General features: G+C 42.3%; 1 protein-coding gene across 3 annotated transcripts in view; it reads left to right on the forward strand.

Annotated features, from left to right (window-relative positions):
- The window catches only part of LOC109908248 (formin-like protein 19), a 50420-nt gene extending 31197 nt beyond the window's left edge, over nt 1-19223 (forward strand). For 2 of the 3 annotated variants that reach the window (XM_020506835.2, XM_031794542.1), the window contains 5 exons: nt 13466-13595; nt 13703-13735; nt 14138-14235; nt 14587-14670; nt 17772-18960. In XM_020506835.2, coding sequence (XP_020362424.1) covers nt 13466-13595; nt 13703-13735; nt 14138-14235; nt 14587-14670; nt 17772-17873 — 447 coding nt within the window. In that variant the 3' untranslated portion in view covers nt 17874-18960. Of the gene's footprint in view, nt 1-13465; nt 13596-13702; nt 13736-14137; nt 14236-14586; nt 14671-17771 lie in introns of all 3 variants that reach the window. The other variant, XM_020506834.2, reaches the window with a different exon arrangement.
- Nucleotides 19224-19842: the final 619 nt, after the last annotated feature.

The following is a 19842-nucleotide window of genomic DNA, read 5'->3' on the forward strand; positions in this document are numbered from 1 at the left end:
GTTATTACATACAGCTGGGAAGAACTATTGGATATCAGAGCGTCGTCAACTTACCAACATTACGACCAGGAATATGACTTTCCTGAAGCGGATCTTTTGTTTCCACCACCACCCAGGGCATTTGATCTGATTCCAGAGGCCGACCCAAAACAACCTCGCCGCAGAAGACTTTCTGACCTTCTGGTCAGACTTCAGAGTCGTGCACACCACCCACCGCTTCTGAGTATATTGCTCGCCAATGTCCAGTCTCTAGATAACAAGGTTGATGGAATTAGGGCAAAGGTTGCTTTCCAGAGAGCGTTCAGAGATTGTAATATACTCTGTTTCACAGAAACATGGCTCTCTCGGGATATGTTGTCGGAGTCGGTACAGCCACCGGGATTCCTTATGCGTCACGCCGACAGAAATAAACATCACTCTAGGAAGAAGAAGGGCGGGGGGGTGTATGCTTCATGATTAACGACTCATGGTGTAATCATAACAACATACAGGAACTCAAGTCCTTTTGTTCACCTGACCTAGAATTCCTCACAATCAAATGCCGACCATATTATCTCCCAAGAGAATTATCGTCGGTTAATGTCACAGCCGTATATATCCGCACTCTTGCAGATACCATGATGGTCCTCAAGGAACTTCACTGGACTCTCTACTCTCCTTGTTCCAAGATGGCATAGCAGTTCAGACGTCTTTTGTCCTCGTCTTGTCGTGTCCTGTATATATATATATATATTTACAACTTTTTCACATACATTTTATTTTTATTTTCCATCAACTCATCTTCAAAACACTCTCCTGCAACCCGCCTCACCAATGTATATTTATAAAAAAGTATTATTTACCTCAGATCTGTAATCCTCCAAGAAGCTAGCCAGAAACTCCAGGAGGCTGTCCTGAAACTAGCCAGAAGCTAATCCAGAAGCTAGTTCAGAAGCTAGTTGGCTCCTTTACTGGCAAGTCGTTGGTGTTCAGCTAACCACGGTTTGTGGTCATCGGCTATCCTTTGGCTCGAAAGTCTATCGCCAGTTCTGTACGGCGCAGCGCGGCTCGGAGCGGAGCATACCGGACCAATTTTTCTCTCCATGTCCCTGGATTTCGACTGCTCTCTGGACATTCATGCCCGGATCTCACAGCTAGCTAGCTGCTATCCGTGTGACTATCGGCCTTCGTCGATTCCGGAGCAAACATCAATTGTTCCGGAGCTAGCAAGCTCCGTCAATCACTCCTGAGTTCCATCAATCGCACCTGGGCTGCAGTCGCCTATCCGGACCCGTTTTGCTGCCTTCGCGGAGCCCCACCGGGCCTTCACAACTGGACTGCCGACGTTATCTACCCGAAGGAGTTATTCGGCTGGCTCCTCCGTCGCGACGTTACCTGAACGCCCATCTGCGGCCTGCTAACCGTTAGCTGTCTTACCGGCTGCTATCTGAATAGACAATCGGACAATTTTTTTAAATTATTTTTATTATTATTATTATGTTTTCTTCTTGGGCCTCTATAACTATATCTCCTACCATACATTTGTCTGTACATTATACCTTGATGCTATTTTATCGCCCCCAGAAACCTCCTTTTACTCTATGTTCCAGACGTTCTAGACGACCAATTCTCATAGCTTTTAGCCGTACCTTTTAGCCGTAGCCGCACTGTCACCACTGATAAATCCACCATAATTGAGAATTTCAATAAGCATTTTTCTACGGCTGGCCATGCTTTCCACCTGGCTACTCCTACCCCGGACAACAGCACTGCACCCCCAACAGCAACTCGCCCAAGCCTTCCCCATTTCTCCTTCTCCCAAATCCATTCAGCTGATGTTCTGAAAGAGCTGCAAAATCTGGACCCCTACAAATCAGCCGGGCTAGACAATCTGGACCCTTTCTTTCTAAAATTATCTGCCGAAATTGTTGCCACCCCTATTACTAGCCTGTTCAACCTCTCTTTCGTGTCGTCTGAGATTCCCAAAGATTGGAAAGCAGCTGCGGTCATCCCCCTCTTCAAAGGGGGGGACACTCTTGACCCAAACTGCTACAGACCTATATCTATCCTACCGTGCCTTTCTAAGGTCTTCGAAAGCCAAGTCAACAAACAGATTACCGACCATTTCGAATCTCACCATACCTTCTCTGCTATGCAATCCGGTTTCAGAGCTGGTCATGGGTGCACCTCAGCCACGCTCAAGGTCCTAAACGATATCTTAACCGCCATCGATAAGAAACATTACTGTGCAGCCGTATTCATTGATCTGGCCAAGGCTTTCGACTCTGTCAATCACCATATCCTCATCGGCAGACTCGACAGCCTTGGTTTCTCAAATGATTGCCTCGCCTGGTTCACCAACTACTTCTCTGATAGAGTTCAGTGTGTCAAATCGGAGGGTCTGCTGTCCGGACCTCTGGCAGTCTCTATGGGGGTGCCACAGGGTTCAATTCTTGGACCGACTCTCTTCTCTGTATACATCAATGAGGTCGCTCTTGCTGCTGGTGAGTCCCTGATCCACCTCTACGCAGACGACACCATTCTGTATACTTCCGGCCCTTCTTTGGACACTGTGTTAACAACCCTCCAGGCAAGCTTCAATGCCATACAACTCTCCTTCCGTGGCCTCCAATTGCTCTTAAATACAAGTAAAACTAAATGCATGCTCTTCAACCGATCGCTACCTGCACCTACCCGCCTGTCCAACATCACTACTCTGGACGGCTCTGACTTAGAATACGTGGACAACTACAAATACTTAGGTGTCTGGTTAGACTGTAAACTCTCCTTCCAGACCCATATCAAACATCTCCAATCCAAAGTTAAATCTAGAATTGGCTTCCTATTTCGCAACAAAGCATCCTTCACTCATGCTGCCAAACATACCCTTGTAAAACTGACCATCCTACCAATCCTCGACTTTGGCGATGTCATTTACAAAATAGCCTCCAATACCCTACTCAACAAATTGCAGTCTATGCAGTCTATCACAGTGCAATCCGTTTTTATCACCAAAGCCCCATATACTACCCACCATTGCGACCTGTACGCTCTCGTTGGCTGGCCCTCGCTTCATACTCGTCGCCAAACCCACTGGCTCCATGTCATCTACAAGACCCTGCTAGGTAAAGTCCCCCCTTATCTCAGCTCGCTGGTCACCATAGCATCTCCCACCTGTAGCACACGCTCCAGCAGGTATATCTCTCTAGTCACCCCCAAAACCAATTCTTTCTTTGGCCGCCTCTCCTTCCAGTTCTCTGCTGCCAATGACTGGAACGAACTACAAAAATCTCTGAAACTGGAAACACTTATCTCCCTCACTAGCTTTAAGCACCAACTGTCAGAGCAGCTCACAGATTACTGCACCTGTACATAGCCCACCTATAATTTAGCCCAAACAACTACCTCTTTCCCAACTGTATTTAATTTTAATTTATTTATTTATTTTGCTCCTTTGCACCCCATTATTTTTTATTTCTACTTTGCACATTCTTCCATTGCAAAACTACCATTCCAGTATTTTACTTGCTATATTGTATTTACTTTGCCATCATGGCCTTTTTTGCCTTTACCTCCGTTCTCACCTCATTTGCTCACATTGTATATAGACTTGTTTATACTGCATTATTGACTGTATGTTTGTTTTTACTCCATGTGTAACTCTGTGTCGTTTTATCTGTCGAACTGCTTTGCTTTATCTTGGCCAGGTCGCAATTGTAAATGAGAACTTGTTCTCAACTTGCCTACCTGGTTAAATAAAGGTAAAATAAATAAATAAAATAAATATATATTTATATTTTTCTTCGCATATCTTTTTAGATATTTTTTCCAAAAACTCAACTTCAAAACACTCTCCTGCAACCAGCCTCACCAAATGTGGTGCAGATCAGTTTTTTTCCAAAAGTATTATTCACCTCGTATCCGAAATCCACAAAAGAAGTTAGCCAGCTCGCTAGCTACGGTTAGTATTCAGCTAACCACGGCTAGCGGTCATCCTTTAGCTCGGAAAGCTATCGCCAGTTTTGTACAACGCGACTCAGACCCGAGCATACCGGACCTATTTTCTCTCCATATCCCCGGATTTCTACCGCAAGCTTTGGACATTTACACCTGGATCTTGCAGCTAACTAGCTGCTATCCGAGTGACTATTGGCTAACGTCGATTCCGGAGCAAACACCAATTATCCCGGAGCTAGCCAGCTGAAGAGTTCCGTCAGCCACTCCTGGGCTACAATCACCTATCCGGACCTGTTTTACTGCCGATGCGGAGCCCCATCAGCCCTTCACGACTGGAATACCGACGTTATCTGCCCGAGGGAGTTATTCAACTGGCCCCTCCATCGGGACATAACATGAACGCCCTGCTATCTGAACAGGTCTGTCGAACAATCTTCTTGGGCCACTATAACTATTTTGACAATTGGATTGGTCCCCTCTACCACACGGAACCCCACTAATCTCCCCCGACGGAAACGCACGGGGTGGCTAAAAACAGACCTCCATCTTCTGCTAGCTTGCTACCCATGGCTCGGCTAGCTGTCTGAATCGCCGTGACCCCAACCAACCTCACTACTCACTGGACACGTATGATCACTCGGCTGAGCATGCCTCTCCTTAATGTCAATATGCCTTGTCCATTGCTGTTCTGGTTAGTGTTTTTTGGCTTATTTCACTGTAGAGCCTCTAGCACTGCTCATTATACCTTATCCAACCCTTCAGTTCCACCACCCACACGTGATGACATCACCTGGTTTCAATTATGTTTCTAGAGACAATATCTCTTTCATCATCACTCAATGCCTAGGTTTACCTCCACTGTATTGACATCCTATCATACCTTTGTCTGTGCACTATACCTTGAATCTATTTTATCGCCCCCAGAAACCTGCTCCTCTTACTCTCTGTTCCAGACGTCCTAGACGTCCAATTCTCATAGCTTTTAGCCATACTCTTATCCTACTCCTCCTCTGTTCCTCTGGCGATGTAGAGGTGAATCCAGGCCCTGCAGTGCCTAGCTCCACTCCTATTCCCCAGGTGCTCTCTTTTGATGACTTCTGTAACCGTAAAAGCCTTGGTTTCATGCATGTTAACATTAGAAGCCTCATCCCTAAGTTTGTTTTATTCACTGCTTTAGCACACTCTGCCAACCCGGATGTCTTAGCCGTGTCTGAATCCTGGCTTAGGAAGACCACCAATAACTCTGAAATCTCCATCTCTAACTACAACATTTTCCGACAAGATAGAATGGCCAAAGGGGGCGGTGTTGCAATCAACTGCAGAGATAGCCTGCAGAGTTCTGTCCTACTATCCAGGTCTGTACCCAAACAATTAGAACTTCTACTTTTAAAAATCCACCTCTCTAAAAACAAGTCTCTCAGCGTTGCCGCCTGCTATAGACCACCCTCTGCCCCTGCTGTGCTCTGGGTACCATATGTGAACTGATTGCCCCCCATCTATCTTCAGAGCTTGTGCTGCTAGGTGATTAAACTGTGACATCCTTAACACCCCAGCCATCCTACAATCTAAGCTTGATGCCCTCAATCTTACACAAATTATCAATGAACATACCAGGTACAACCCCAAAGCCGTAAACACGGGCAACCTCATAGATATCATCCTAACCAACTTGCCCTCTAAATACACCTCTGCTGCTTTCAACCAAGATCTCAGCAATCACTGCCTTATTGCCTGCATCCGTAATGGGTCAGCGGTCAAACGACCTCCACTCATCACTATCAAACGCTCCCTGAAACACTTCAGCGAGCAGGCCTTTTCTAATCAACCTGGCCCGGGTATCCTGGGAGGATATTGACCTCATCCCGTCAGTAGAGGATGCCTGGTTATTCTTTAAAAATGCCTTCCTCACCATCTTAAATAAGCATGCCCCATTCAAGAAATGTAGAACCAGGAACAGATATAGCCCTTGGTTCTCTCCAGAACTGATTGCCCTTAACCAACACAAAAACATCCTGTGGCGTTCTACATTAGCATCGAACAGCCCCCATGAAATGCAACTTTTCAGGGAAGTTAGAAACCAATATACACAGGCAGTTAGAAAAGCCAAGACTAGCTTTTTCAAGCAGAGATTTGTTTCCTGCAACACAAACTCAAAAAAGTTATTTGACATTGTAAAGTCCATGGAAAACAAGAGCAACTCCTCCCAGCTGCCCACTGTCACCACCGATAAATCCACTATAATTGACAATTTCAATAAGCAGTTTTCTACGGCTGACCATGCTTTCCATCTGGCTACCCCTACCCCGGTCAACAGCACTGCACCCCCCACAGCAACTCGCCCAAGATTTCCCATTTCCCCTTCTCCCAAATCCAGTCGTCTGATGTTCTGAAAAGAGCTGAAAAATCTGGACCCCCACAAATCAGCCGGGCTAGACAATCTGGACCCTTTCTTTCTAAAATTATCTGCCGAATTTGTTGCAACCCCTATTACTAGCCTGTTCAACCTCTCTTTCGTATCGTCTGAGATTCCCAAAGATTGGAAAGCAGCTGCGGTCATCCCCCTCTTCAAAGGGGTGGACACTCTTGACCCAAACTGCTACAGACCGATATCTATCCTACCCTGCCTTTCTAAGGTCTTCGAAAGCCAAGTTAACAAACATATCACCGACCATTTCGAATCCCACCGTATCTCCTCCGCTATGTAATCTGGTTTCAGAGCTGGTCATGGGTACACCTCAGACACGTCCTTCAATTGTTTTTATTTTTATATAACTATGCAAGTCAGTTAACAACAAATTCTTATTTTCAATGACATCCTAGGGTGGGTTAATTGCCTGTTCAGGGGCAGAATGACAGATATGTACCTTGGGGATGTGAACTTGCAACCTTTTGGTTACTAGTCCAACGCGCTAACCACTAGGCTACCCTGCCGACCCAGGATATCGTCCTAAACGATATCTTAACTGCCATCAATAAGAAACAATACTGTGCAGCCGTATTCATTGACCTGGCCAAGGCTTTTGACTCTGTCAATCACCACATCCTCATTGGCAGACTCAACAGCCTTGGTTTCTCAAATGATTGCCTCGCTTGGTTCACCAACTACTTCTCAGACAAGAGTTCAGTGTGTCAAATCAGAGGGCCTGTTGTCCGGGCCTCTGGCAGTCTCTATGGGGGTGCCACAGGGTTCAATTATTGGGCCGAGACTCTTCTCTGTATACATCAATAATGTCGCTCTTGCTGCTGGTGAGTCTCTGATCCACCTCTACGCAGACGACACCATTCTGTATACTTCTGGCCTTTCTTTGGACACAAGTGTTAACAAAACTCCAGACGAGGTTCAATGCCATACAACTCTCCTTCCGTGGCCTCCAATTGCTCTTAAATACAAGTAAAACTAAATGCATGCTCTTCAACCGATCGCTGCCCACACCTGCCCGCCCTTCCATCATCACTACTCTGGACAGCTCTGACTTAGAATATATGGACAAATACCTAGGTGTCTGGTTAGACTGTAAACTCTCCTTCCAGACTCACATCAAACATCTCCAATCCAAAGTTATATCTAGAATTGGCTTCCTATTTCACAACAAGGCATCCTTCACTCATGCTGCCAAACATAACCTCGTAAAACTGACCATCTTACCGATCCTCAACTTTGGCGATGTAATTTACAAAATAGCCTCCAACACCCTACTCAACAAATTGGATGCAGTCTATCACAGTGCCATCCGTTTTGTCACCAAAGCCCCATATACTACCCATCACTGTGACCTGTACTCTCTCGTTGGCTGGCCCTCGCTTCATACTCCTCGCCAAACCCACTGGCTCCAGGTCATCTACAAGACCCTGCTAGGTAAAGTCCCGCCTTATCTCTGCTCGTTGGTCACCAGAGCAGCACCCACCCGTAACACGCATTCCAGCAGGTATATCTCACATGTCACCCCCAAAGCCAATTCCTCCTTTGGCCGCCTCTCCTTCCAGTTCTCTGCTGCCAATGACTGGAACAAACTACAAAAATCTCTGAAACTGGAAACACTTATCTCCCTCATTAGCTTTAAGCACCAGCTGTCAGAGCAGCTCACAGATCACTGCACCTGTACATAACCCATCTATAAATAGCACAAACAACTACCTCTTCCCCTACTGTATTTATTTATTTATTTTTCTCCTTTGCACCCCAGTATTTCTACTTTGCACACTCATCTACTGTCAAATCTACCATTCCAGTGTTTTAATTGCTATATTGTATTTACTTCGCCACCATGGCCTATTTATTACCTCCCTTATCTCACCTCATTTGCTCACATTGTATATAGACTTATTTTTCTACTGTATTATTGACTGTGTGTTTGTTTTACTCCATGTGCAATTCTGTGTTGTTATATGTGTCGAACTGTTTTGCTTTAACTTGGACAGGTCGCAGTGGTAAATGAGATCTTGTTCTCAACTTGCCTACCTGGTTGAATAAAGGTGAAAAAAATAAAAAATAAAATTTACAAACTGGAAACCACATGTCCTGAGGCTGCATTTTTTGTAGCTGGGAATTTTAACAAAGCAAATTTGAGAACAAGGCTACCTAAATTCTATCAGCATATTGATTTTAGCACTCGTGCAGGCAATACACTGGATCACTGCTACTCTAACTTCCGTAATGCATATAAGGCCCTCCCCCGCCCTCCTTTCAGCAAATCTGACTACGACTCCATTTTGCTCCTCGCGTCCTATAGGCAGAAACTCAAACAGGATGTACCTGTGACAATTTATTTAACCTCTCTGGGATATGTGGGACGGTATCGTCCCACTTGGCTAAAAGCCAGAGAAAATGCAGAGCACCAAATTCAAATAAATTCCTAGAAAAATCTAACTTTCATGAAATCACACATGTAAGATACCAAATTAAAGCTACACGTGTTGTGAATCCAGCCAACATGGCAGATTTCAAAAAGGCTTTTCCGCGGAAGCAAACGTTGCTATTATCTGAGGATAGCTCCTCCGTAAACAAAAGAGAGAAAACATATTTCAACCCTGCATGCGCGACACAAAACGCAGAAATATAAATATAAATCATGCCTTACCTTTGACAAGATTCTTCTGTTGGCACTCCAATATGTGCCATAAACATCACAAATGGTCCTTTTGTTCGATTAATTCCGTCCATATATATCCAAAATGTCCATTTATTTGGCGCGTTTGATCCAGAAAAACACCGGTTCCAACTTGCGCAACGCGACTACAAAATATCTCAAAAGTTACCTGTAAACTTTGCCAAAACATTTCAAACTACTTTTGCAATACAACTTTAGGTATTTTTTTGTAAATAATCGATAAAATTGAAGATGGGATGATCTGTGTTTAAAACAGGAAGAAAACAAACTAACGCTAGCTTTCTGGTCATGCGCCTTTATCAAACAGTGCACATGAAGTGACCCTTGTTCAAGATGGCCGTACTTCTTCATTACACAAAGGAATAACCTCAACCAATTTCTAAACACTGGTGACATCCAGTGGAAGCGGTAGGAACTGCAAGCAAGTCCCTTAGAAATCTGGATTCCCAATTAAAACCCATTGAAAAGAGAGTGACCTCAAAAAAGAAAACATCTGAATGGTTTGTCCTCAGGGTTTCGCCTACTACTTAAGTTCTGTTTTACTCACAGACATGATTCTAACAGTTTTATAATGTTTTCTATCCAAATATATGCATATCTTATCTACTGGGGATGAGTAGCAGGCAGCTGAATTTGGGCATGCTTTTCATCCAAAATTCCAAATGCTGCCCCTATCCTAGAGAAGTCAACAAAGGTCTGACCAATCGGAATCCACGCTTCAAGATTGTTTTGATCACACGTACTGGAAAATGTTCCAGGTAGCTTCAAAGAATAATATCAATTTATACTCTGAATCGGTGAGTGAGTTTATAAGGAAGTGCATTGGAGATGTTGTACACACTGTGACTATTAAAACCTACTCTAACCAGGAACTGTGGATACTCTAACCAGGAACTGTGCATTCACGCAAAACTGAAAGCGAGAACAACCGCATTTAACCATGGAAAGATGCCTGGGAATATGGCTGAATACAAACAGTGTAGTTATTCCCTCTGAAAGGCAATCAAACAAGCGAAATGTCAGTAAAGGGACCAAGTGAAGTCTCAATTCAATGGCTCAGACATAAGACGTACGTGGCAGGGTCTACAGGCAATCACAGACTACAAAATGAAAGCCAGCCACGTCATGGACACTGTCTTACTTCCAAGACAAACTAAAAACCTTCTTTGCCCGCTTTGAGAATAATACAGTGACACCGATGAGGCTCGCTACCAAGGACTGTGAACTCTACTTCTCCATGGCCGACGTGAGTAAGACATTTAAACGTGTCGCAATGCTCGCAATGCTGCCGGCCTAGACGGTATCCCTTGCTGCGTCCTCAGAGCACACACAGACCAGCTGGCTGGTGTGTTTACGGACATATTCAATCTCTCTCTATCCCAATCTGCTGTCCCCACATACTTGAAGATGATCACCATTGTACCTGTACCTAAGAAGGCAAAGGTAACTGAACTAAATAACTATCGCCCCATAGCACACATTCTGTCAGCATGAAGTGTTTTGAGAGACTAGTCAAGGATCATATCACCCCCACCTTACCTGCCACCCTAGAGCCACTTCAATTTGAATACCGCCCCAATAGGTCCACAGACAATGCAATCGCCGTCACACTGCATACGCCCCTATCCCATCTGGACTAGAGAAATACCTATGTAGAAATGCTGTTCATTGACTACAGCTCAGCATTCAACACCATAGTACCCTCCAAGCTCATCATTAAGCTTGAGGCCCTGGGTCTCAACCCCGCCCTGTGCAATTGGGTCCTGGACTTCCTGACGGGCCGCCCCCCAGGTGGTGAAGTTAGGAAACAACATCTACACTTCACTGATCCTCAAAACTGGGGCCCGACAAGGGTGCATGCTCAGCCCCCTCCTGTACTCCCTGTTCACCCATGACTTCATGGTCATGCATGCCTCCAACTCAATCACCCAAGTTTCCAGACGACACAACAGTAGTAGGCTTGATCACCAACAATGGCAAGACAGCCTCTATGGAGGAGGTGAGGGTCTCTTGGAATGTGGTGTCAGGAAAGCAACCTCTCACTCAAAGTAAACAAAACAGAGGAGATGATCGTGAACTTCTGGAAATAGCAGAGCGAGTACCCCCTATCCACATCGCCAAGACAGCAGTGAAGAAGGTGGAAAGTTTTAAGTTCCTCGGCATACACATCACGGACAAACTGAAAACGTCCACCCACACAGACAGTGTGGTGAAGAAGGCGCAACACAATGCCTCTTCAACCTCAAGAGGCTGAAAAAATGTGGCTTGTCACCTAAAACCCTCACAAACTTTTACAGATGCACAATTGAGAGCATCCTATCAGGCTGTATCACCTCCTTGTATCACCACCCACAACCGCAAGGCTCTCCAGAAGGTGGTGCGGTCTGCACAACGCATCACCGGGGGCAAACTACCTGCCCTCCAGGACACCTACAGCACCTGATGTCACAGGAATGGCCAAAAAGTTAATCAAGGACAACAACCCCCTGAGCCACTGCCTGATCCCTCCGCTACCATGCAGAAGGCGAGGTCAGTACAGGTGCATCAAAGCTGGGACCGAGAGACTGAAAACAGCTTCTATTTCAAGGCCATCAGACTGTTAACTTCTTTGGGATAGGGGGCAGCATTTTCACTTTTGGATGAATAGCGTGCCCAGATAAACTGCCTCCTACTCAGTCCCAGATGCTAATATATGCATATTATTAGTAGTATTTGATAGAAAATTATGTCTGTGAGTATAACAGAACTCATATGGCAGGCAAAAACCTGAGAAAAAAAACAGGAAGTGGGAAATCTGAGTTTCTGTCGTTTTTGAACTCAGCCCCTATCGAATACACAGTGGGATATGGGTAATTTTGCACTTCCTAAGGCTTCCACTAGATGTCAACCGTCTTTAGAACGTTGTTTCAGGCTTCTACTGTGAAGGGGGAGCGAATGAGAGCTGTTTGACTAAGGGGTCTGGCAGCAGCCTCGTTCTCAGTCATGCGCATTTCACATGAGAGGTAGCTCTCGTTCCATTGCTTTTCTACAGAAAATGGAATTCTCCGGTTGGAACATTATTGAAAATTTATGATAAAAACATCCTTAAGATTAATTCTATACTTAGTTTGACAAGTTTCTATGACCTGTAATATAACTTTTGGAACTTTTTGTCCGACGTTCGGCTGGACCTGAACATGCGTTTGGATTTGTTTACACAACGCGCTAACAAAATAAGCTATTTGGACATAAATGATGGACATTATCTTACAAAACAAGCATTTATTGTGGAACTGTGATTCCTGGGAGTGCATTCTGATGAAGATCATCAAAGGTAAGTGAATATTTAGAATGCTATTTCTGACTAATGTTGACTGCGCAACATGGCGGATATTTCTTTTGGCTGGTTTGGGCTCTGAGCACCATACTCAGATTATTTTCCGTAAAGTTTTTTTGAAAACTGACACAGCGGTTGCATTAATTAAGGAGAAGTGTATCTAAAGTTCCATGCATAACACTTGAATTTTCATCAACATTTATAATGAGTATTTCTGTGAATTAATGTGGCTCACTGCAAAATCACAACATGTTTTTTAACTACTGAACATAACACACCAATGTAAAATTGGATTTTTGGATATAAATATGCACTTTATCGATCAAAACATACTTGTATTGTGTAACATGAAGTCCTATGAGTGTCATCTGATGAAGATCATCAAAGGTTAGTGATTAATTATGTGATCTCTAATTGTGCTTTTTGTACCTCCTCTCTTTGGCTGGAAAAATGGCTGGGTTTTTCTGTGACTTTCGCTGTAAAGCACTTTTGAAATCAGACAGTCTGGCTGGATTAACGATAATTTTATCTTTAAAATGGTGCCTAATACTTGTATGTTTGAGAAATTTGATTAATGAGATTTCTGTTGATTTGTATTTGGTACCCTGCAATTTCATTGGCTGTTGGCGAGGGGTTCCGCTAGTGGAAACAACTGTCACTAACACAGAGAGGCTGCTGCCTACATACAGGCTTGAATTCATTGGCCACTTTAATAAATGGATCACTAGTCACTTTAATAATGCCTCTTTAATAATGTTTACATATCTTTCATTACTCATCCCATATGTGTATATACTGTATTTTTATACCATCTATTGCATCTTGCCTATTGCCGCTCGGTCATCACTCATCCATATATTTATAAGTATATATTCTTATTCAATCCCTTTACTTAGATTTGTGTGTATTAGGAAGTTGTTGTTGAGTTGTTAGATTACTTGTTAGATATTACTGCACTGTCAGAACCTGAAGCACAAGCATTTCACTACACTCGCAAAAACATCTGCATGTGACCAATAAAATTAATATTTGATTTATCGTTAACTGTTTTATAATGGAGAGCGTGTTGCACGCCACCTTCGAATGTCCCTCATGAACCCCACAGATCTCCCAGCTCCGTGGGATAGACAGGAAGTTCACCTTGCTGCATGCCCTTGTGGAGCAGATCATGTTGCACGAACCCGGCTTGGCCACTTTTCCACAAGAGTTGACGGAATTCGAAACTGTCCCTGGGGGTAAGTAATCAAGATTTTGGTCAAAGCCCCGAAAACCTGTACTTTATGTTTCAATTGGAGCAGTTTAGGTAAAACAGTTAGGTATTTCTCTCTGTGTTTCTGATCAGCTTCCATTAAAGGCCTTACTGCTGAAGTGGACGGTGAGTCTACCACGTTTCCAATCCTGTCCAATAATGTCTCTGTAAAAAACAGGTGTTGCTCTTTACAGTGCTGAGATCTAATTATAGTGACTGTATTTTTTATATACCTATGAATAATATTATCTAAGATAGGATAATCTAGCTAGTTCAAAGAGATGACCGGCTTGATGGCGCAATTAAATGTAAAGTGTGAAGACATGTAGGCCTATTATAAGCTTCATGTATAGACATTTATGATTACTTTTTGGCTGAAGAATTGTGTTGAATAGTTGACATGAGTGCAGATCAGCCACTTGGCTTGATCCAGCAGCAGAAAGGAGAAAATAATGATTTAAAGTAGAGAGTATTTGCTTCAGTGATCAGGTATGATGGATGATGGACATGATGTGTCATCCCCTCCAGTTCTCAAGAATGAGTTACAGAAGACCATTCAGTACAAGAAAACGTACAAGAGAAGAAACCAAGGCGATCAACACCCAAAGTTTTTCAAAGACCTGAAGGTAAGTTATTCTGATAGACCTGTTCTTTCTTTTCAGTTCACATTCAGACAAACAGATATAAGATTAAGAGAAACACAAGAAAAACTTTGACACGCTGAATTAGCATCAGTCAGTTGCATTTCACCATCACACTATATTGTTAATTCACAGTGCTTATCTCAAGATGAGCACATCATAGGGAAGTTCATTTCTATTTGCCCAATATACTGAGTGTTGCTTCATATTGCATTATTTTTCACTTATGGTGTCTGCTGTCAGTTTGCAGTGGTAGTTTTGTGATGCAACAAAAAAACTGAAGGTATTCTGATATTATACATCAAATAATGTTCTCCTTTCTCCCTCTCACCCCAGATGGCGATTGAGAAGTACAAAACCGATCTCTCCCTGCTGACAAAGAGGTCTGAGGAGATGAAGAAACTCTACACTGACATATTGGTAATCCCTGAGTTATTATTTTAATATGTCTGTTGTGTTGCCCCTCAGGAGATAAATGGTTCCTCTTGTCCTGAAATGTCGAGATGGCCCTTTTCCATTGTTTCAGCTTATCTATCTTTCCACTATGGAGGGTGGAATGGGGATTGAAGAGGATATACACTACCGTTCAAAAGTTTGCAGTCACTTAGAAATGTCCTTGTTTTTGAAAGAAAAGCAAAGAAAGGTCCCAGTGCACAATTGAGCAAGAGGACAAGTACATTAGTGTCTAGTTCTCAACCGGCAAAGCACCATTCTCAAGGTCAACAGTGAAGAGGCGACTCTGGGATGCTGGCCTTCTAGGCAGAGTTGCAAACATAAAGCCATTTCTCAGACTGGCCAATAAAAATAAAATATTAAGATGGGCAAAAGAACACAGACACTGGACAGAGGAACTCTACCTAGAAGGCCAGCATCCCGGAGTCGCCTCTTCACTGTTGACGTCGAGACTGGTGCTTTGCCGGTACTTTTTAATGAAGCTGCCAGTTGAGGACTTGTGAGGCATCGGTTTCTCAAACTAGACACTCTAATGTACTTGTTAACTTCTTGTTAATCTACCCATCATGTCCGATTTCAAAAAGGCTTTACAGCAAAAGCACAGCATATGATTATGTTAGGTCAGAGCCTAGTCACAAAAACACATACATCCATTTTCCAGCCAAAGAGAGGAGTTCCAAAAAGCAGTAATAGAGATAAAATTAATCAAATACATGTATGTTTTGTTTGATATTTATATAAAAACAATCTCAATTTACATTGGCGCGTTATTGTTCAGTAATGTTTTGCTTCCAAAACATCCAGTGATTTTGGAGAGAGCCACATCAATTTACAGAAATAGTCATCATAAACTTTAATATAAGATACAATTGTTATGCACATAGTTAGAGATATACTTCTCCTTAATGCAACCGCTGTGTCAGATTTCAAAAAAACTTTACTGAAAAAGCAAACCATGCAATAATCTGAGTACAGCGCTCAGACAACATAACAAGCCATACAGATATCTGCAATGTTGAGGAGTCAACAGAAGTCAGAAATAACGTTATAAATATTAACTTACCTTTGATGATTTTCATCAGAATGCACTCCCAGGAATCCCAGTTCCACAATAAATGTGTGATTTGTTCGATAAAGTCCATAATTTATGTCCAAATACCTCCTTTTGTTAGCACGTTCAGTTCACAAATCCAAACTCATGACGCGTGGGAAAGTCCAGGCGAAAGTTCAGAAGAAAAGTCATACTACAGTTCGTAGAAACATGTCAAACGAAGTACAGAATCAATCTTTAGGATGTTTTTAACATAAATCTTCAATAATGTTCCAACCCGGAGAATTCCTTTGTCTGTAGAATTGCAATGGAATGCAAGCTAACTCACATGAGCAAGCTTGATCAGCTCATGCCACTCTGGCAGACCTCTGACTCATTCAGCTCCCATTCCCCCCTCTTCACAGTAGAAGCATCAAACAAGGTTCTAAAGACTGTTGACATCTAGTGGAAGCCATAGAAAGTGCAATTTGACCCCATAGACACTGTATGAGTTGAAAAAGTACAAACCTTTTCCCACTTCCTGGTTGGATTTTTCTCAGGTTTTCGCCTGCCATATGAGTTCATCATTCAAACAGATTTAGAAACTTCAGAGTGTTTTCAATCCAAATCTACTAATAATATGCATATATTAGCACCTGGGACTAAGTAGCAGGCAGTTTACTCTGGACACGCTTTTCATCCAGTCTGTCCCTATTAATACTATAATACGCAGGAGGATATTAGAGTCTGTCCCTAATAATACTATAATAAGCAGGAGGGTATTAGAGCCTGTCCCTATTAATAATATATACACAGGAGGGTATTAGAAGCTATCCCTATTAATACTATAATACACTGGATGTTATTAGGTATCTAACGGAAGTGGTTTGTCTCTCAGATTCAGTCATAGACAAGATGACGGAGTGTTACTTTTTGACACACATAAGAAGATGCTTAGGGATATTTACCAACTTAGTACACCTTTATTTTAGTGTAGTTTGGCAAAGAGCCTAGGTGCTGTTTCTGCCCAGTCAGAACAAAGTAAAACTCTTACAGAACAATACATTTTTAAAGAAAGTAACGGCCATTTTCCAACCCCCTATTTCCAGAAGGACAATCCATCATCACAAAGAGTCCATCTGACTCTGCTGTGTTCTGGGTTTGAGTTGTGAGCCTTGACAGAGTGACGGGTGAGCCTTGACAGGGTGAGGGGTGAGCCTTGCCAGGAAATTGTGATATAGTAGGTTCCACAATTAAATTCCTGTGCACTCCAAACTTTATCCTTCCCACCCTCTCGCACACACACGGACACACGTACGCACACCAATAATGATGTGCTACAGCCTGAGCCAGCAGCAGCAAAGAGAGGAGAGAGACAGAGAGAGAGAGAAGACTGACCCTGACACAGCTTATATCTGTGACATTATCAGAACCTTCTCTCTGCTCCCCAGGGGAACAAAATTGCTGCAGTCAGACACGGAACCAATGGTAGTAGCCTATACTGCATGCTTAAATTGCTCTCCCAGTGTTACTGTAACTTGGGCATGTTAATTTAGGGTGAAATGCATCAAAATACTTTAAAGTTAATAGGTTAAATTCAGAGTTCCATATGTGCTGCAGTGTTGTTGGCGTAGCTTTTCTGAATAGTGGTGTGGTCAAATACTGTAGCAGTTGAGCCGTGTTTGACTGATATTAGATGTTACTCTTGAGCCACTGTTTTAATGACACACCCTTTGTATTAGCTAACCCTGTAGTGAGTTAAGTGTGGCCATGGATTCATGCCATGGCCACCCGTCTGTCTCATTGAAGATATTTAAGTCCAATAATTGCTTCCATGCTCACACAGTTTATCAGCTCATTATTATAAATGGAGTTTGCAATGAACTGGACTTACGTTATGCTTCAAACCAGGGACATCGGTTAACCCCAGGAATTAGACAAATGTATTATAACCTCTGAAAGAATGAAAGCAACTGAAGTGCTTTGGACTTGAGATGTCAAAAATAATACCTTGGGTCATTTGTCTTTTTTCTTGAAGGTTAAATTCGGAGAGCCGATGGATCAAGATTCTCAGGAGCTGTTTGGCTTGGTGTGCCAGTTTGTCAATGACTTCAAGGGGACACATGCTGAAATCAGATAACAATTTGCTGTCCTTGTGTGACTATCTATAAATCTTCAGCCAATCCAAACACAATTCAGTGCTGCATACTTTGTAATTATGCAAATACAAGTTTATTTACTTCAAATTGTAAAGAGGCCGAGACTTCTTAGAAATTGCACTGATCAGTGACAAATAACATTAATGGCAACCTTGAAACCTTTAAGCGTCTTTGGGTCTTTGAAAAGCGCTATATAAATCACATTATTATTAATATTATTATTGTTATTTGTGTGCACTAAGATGCCACACAAGCTGTGGTTTAATACTATGTTCAGGCAGCTAGACTTGGGGATTGCAATTTCAGTGGGAAAATATTAGTGTATAATGCTTTGCTGTAATTAAAAGGAATCTATATGGGAAATATAACAGGTACTGTATATTGTTTGAAGACAGTAGACTGATAGTTGGTCGGAATTCATTGTGACAAATTGTCTGAAATCGATTGAAAAAATGTATTGAATTGAAGTTATGAGACAGGGGGAATGCCTAATGATTTGAATGGTGTCAGCAATGTTGAGCTTGTATTATTTTGAACTTAAAAACATGAATTGGGATATTTTGTGTACTATATACTATAGGCAGAGAACATTTAACAGAACAAGGCTATGTCGATAACTTAATTTGGACAAAAATTCTGATAGAAACTTATAGTCCCAAGCACTCTACTTTCTGTCCACAGCTGTCTGATGACAAGGGAACCGAATCACAAAGAACACACACACAGTGGCCTCGCCAGCTGAAAATGGTCCATCTGATTACCCATTTTTCTCTGAACGTGCAGACATTCTTGCCTTGGTCGGGGACACACAGATTTTCTATTCCAGTACTCCAGTCAGGGATCCAGGACCCTTCTCTGATTCTGGACAGCATCTGGTGCTTTTTGCCATCTGAAATTGATATTTTTTCCCATTGTCCTTCCCTCACTTGCAATTGGTTGCGCAGCAGCAAAATGGGTGCTGTTAGCAACTGCTTGAAAATACTTTATATTGATTTGATGAGAGAGAGAGTAATTGATTAATTGAAAATGTACAGAAAATATTTAATTAAATGTGGCTTTCATTCACAAGATGACTTACTTTTATGATATTACATAGTTACCAAGACTGGGTTATTTTTTTTCTCATTTCTGAAACAAATTCGATCTGATTTGATTATAATACTTAGCCATGTCAAGTGTGAAACTTCAAAGCAGGTTGTTTTTATGTAAACCCCCGTTTATACCTGGTGCTAACATGTGTCCTTTGTCCTGATCTTGTCGATATTCTGATTTAAGCCCACATTTCCAGAAATGTGTCTACACATGTTATTAAAATGTGTCTGTTATCTGTCCACTGTGTCCACATTGTTGCCATATTTCCTGGTCCCTTCCTTTATGCAAATTATTTCACAGCTATTCTTTCAAAATAATGTTTATTCATTGTAAGACACTTATATTAATGTAATAAGCCAATGGTGCCACCTGTCAATGATTTTAGAGGGCAAAATATTTATGATTTAGATTATTTCTCGGTCCAGATCTTGTAAGATATCCAGACACAATGCGTGCCTGAATACCTCCGGAGGTGGTCAGGAAAATCTGATCACAATCAGATCACAATGTGTCTTTTAATCATCTACACTTGATCAGGACAATGGATGCAAGTAAGTTATAACCAGGTAAAAGCAGGGTTTCTGATAGAATATGTATATGACAACTTGACTCCCACTACCACTCCCTGTTATAAACGGCTATAGTAGGTGATGTGTTTAACCTACAGTTGAAGTCAGAAGTTTACATCCACCTTAGCTAAATACATTTAAACTCAGATTTTCACAATTCCTGACATTGTAATCCTAGTAAAAATTCCCCGTCTTAGGTTAGTTAGGATCACCACTTTATTTTAAGAATGTGAAATGTCAGAATAATAGTATAGAGAATGATTTATTTCAGCTTTTGTTTCTTTCACCA

This window comes from Oncorhynchus kisutch, linkage group LG17 (assembly GCF_002021735.2).
Source record: "Oncorhynchus kisutch isolate 150728-3 linkage group LG17, Okis_V2, whole genome shotgun sequence".
NCBI lineage: Eukaryota > Metazoa > Chordata > Actinopteri > Salmoniformes > Salmonidae > Oncorhynchus > Oncorhynchus kisutch.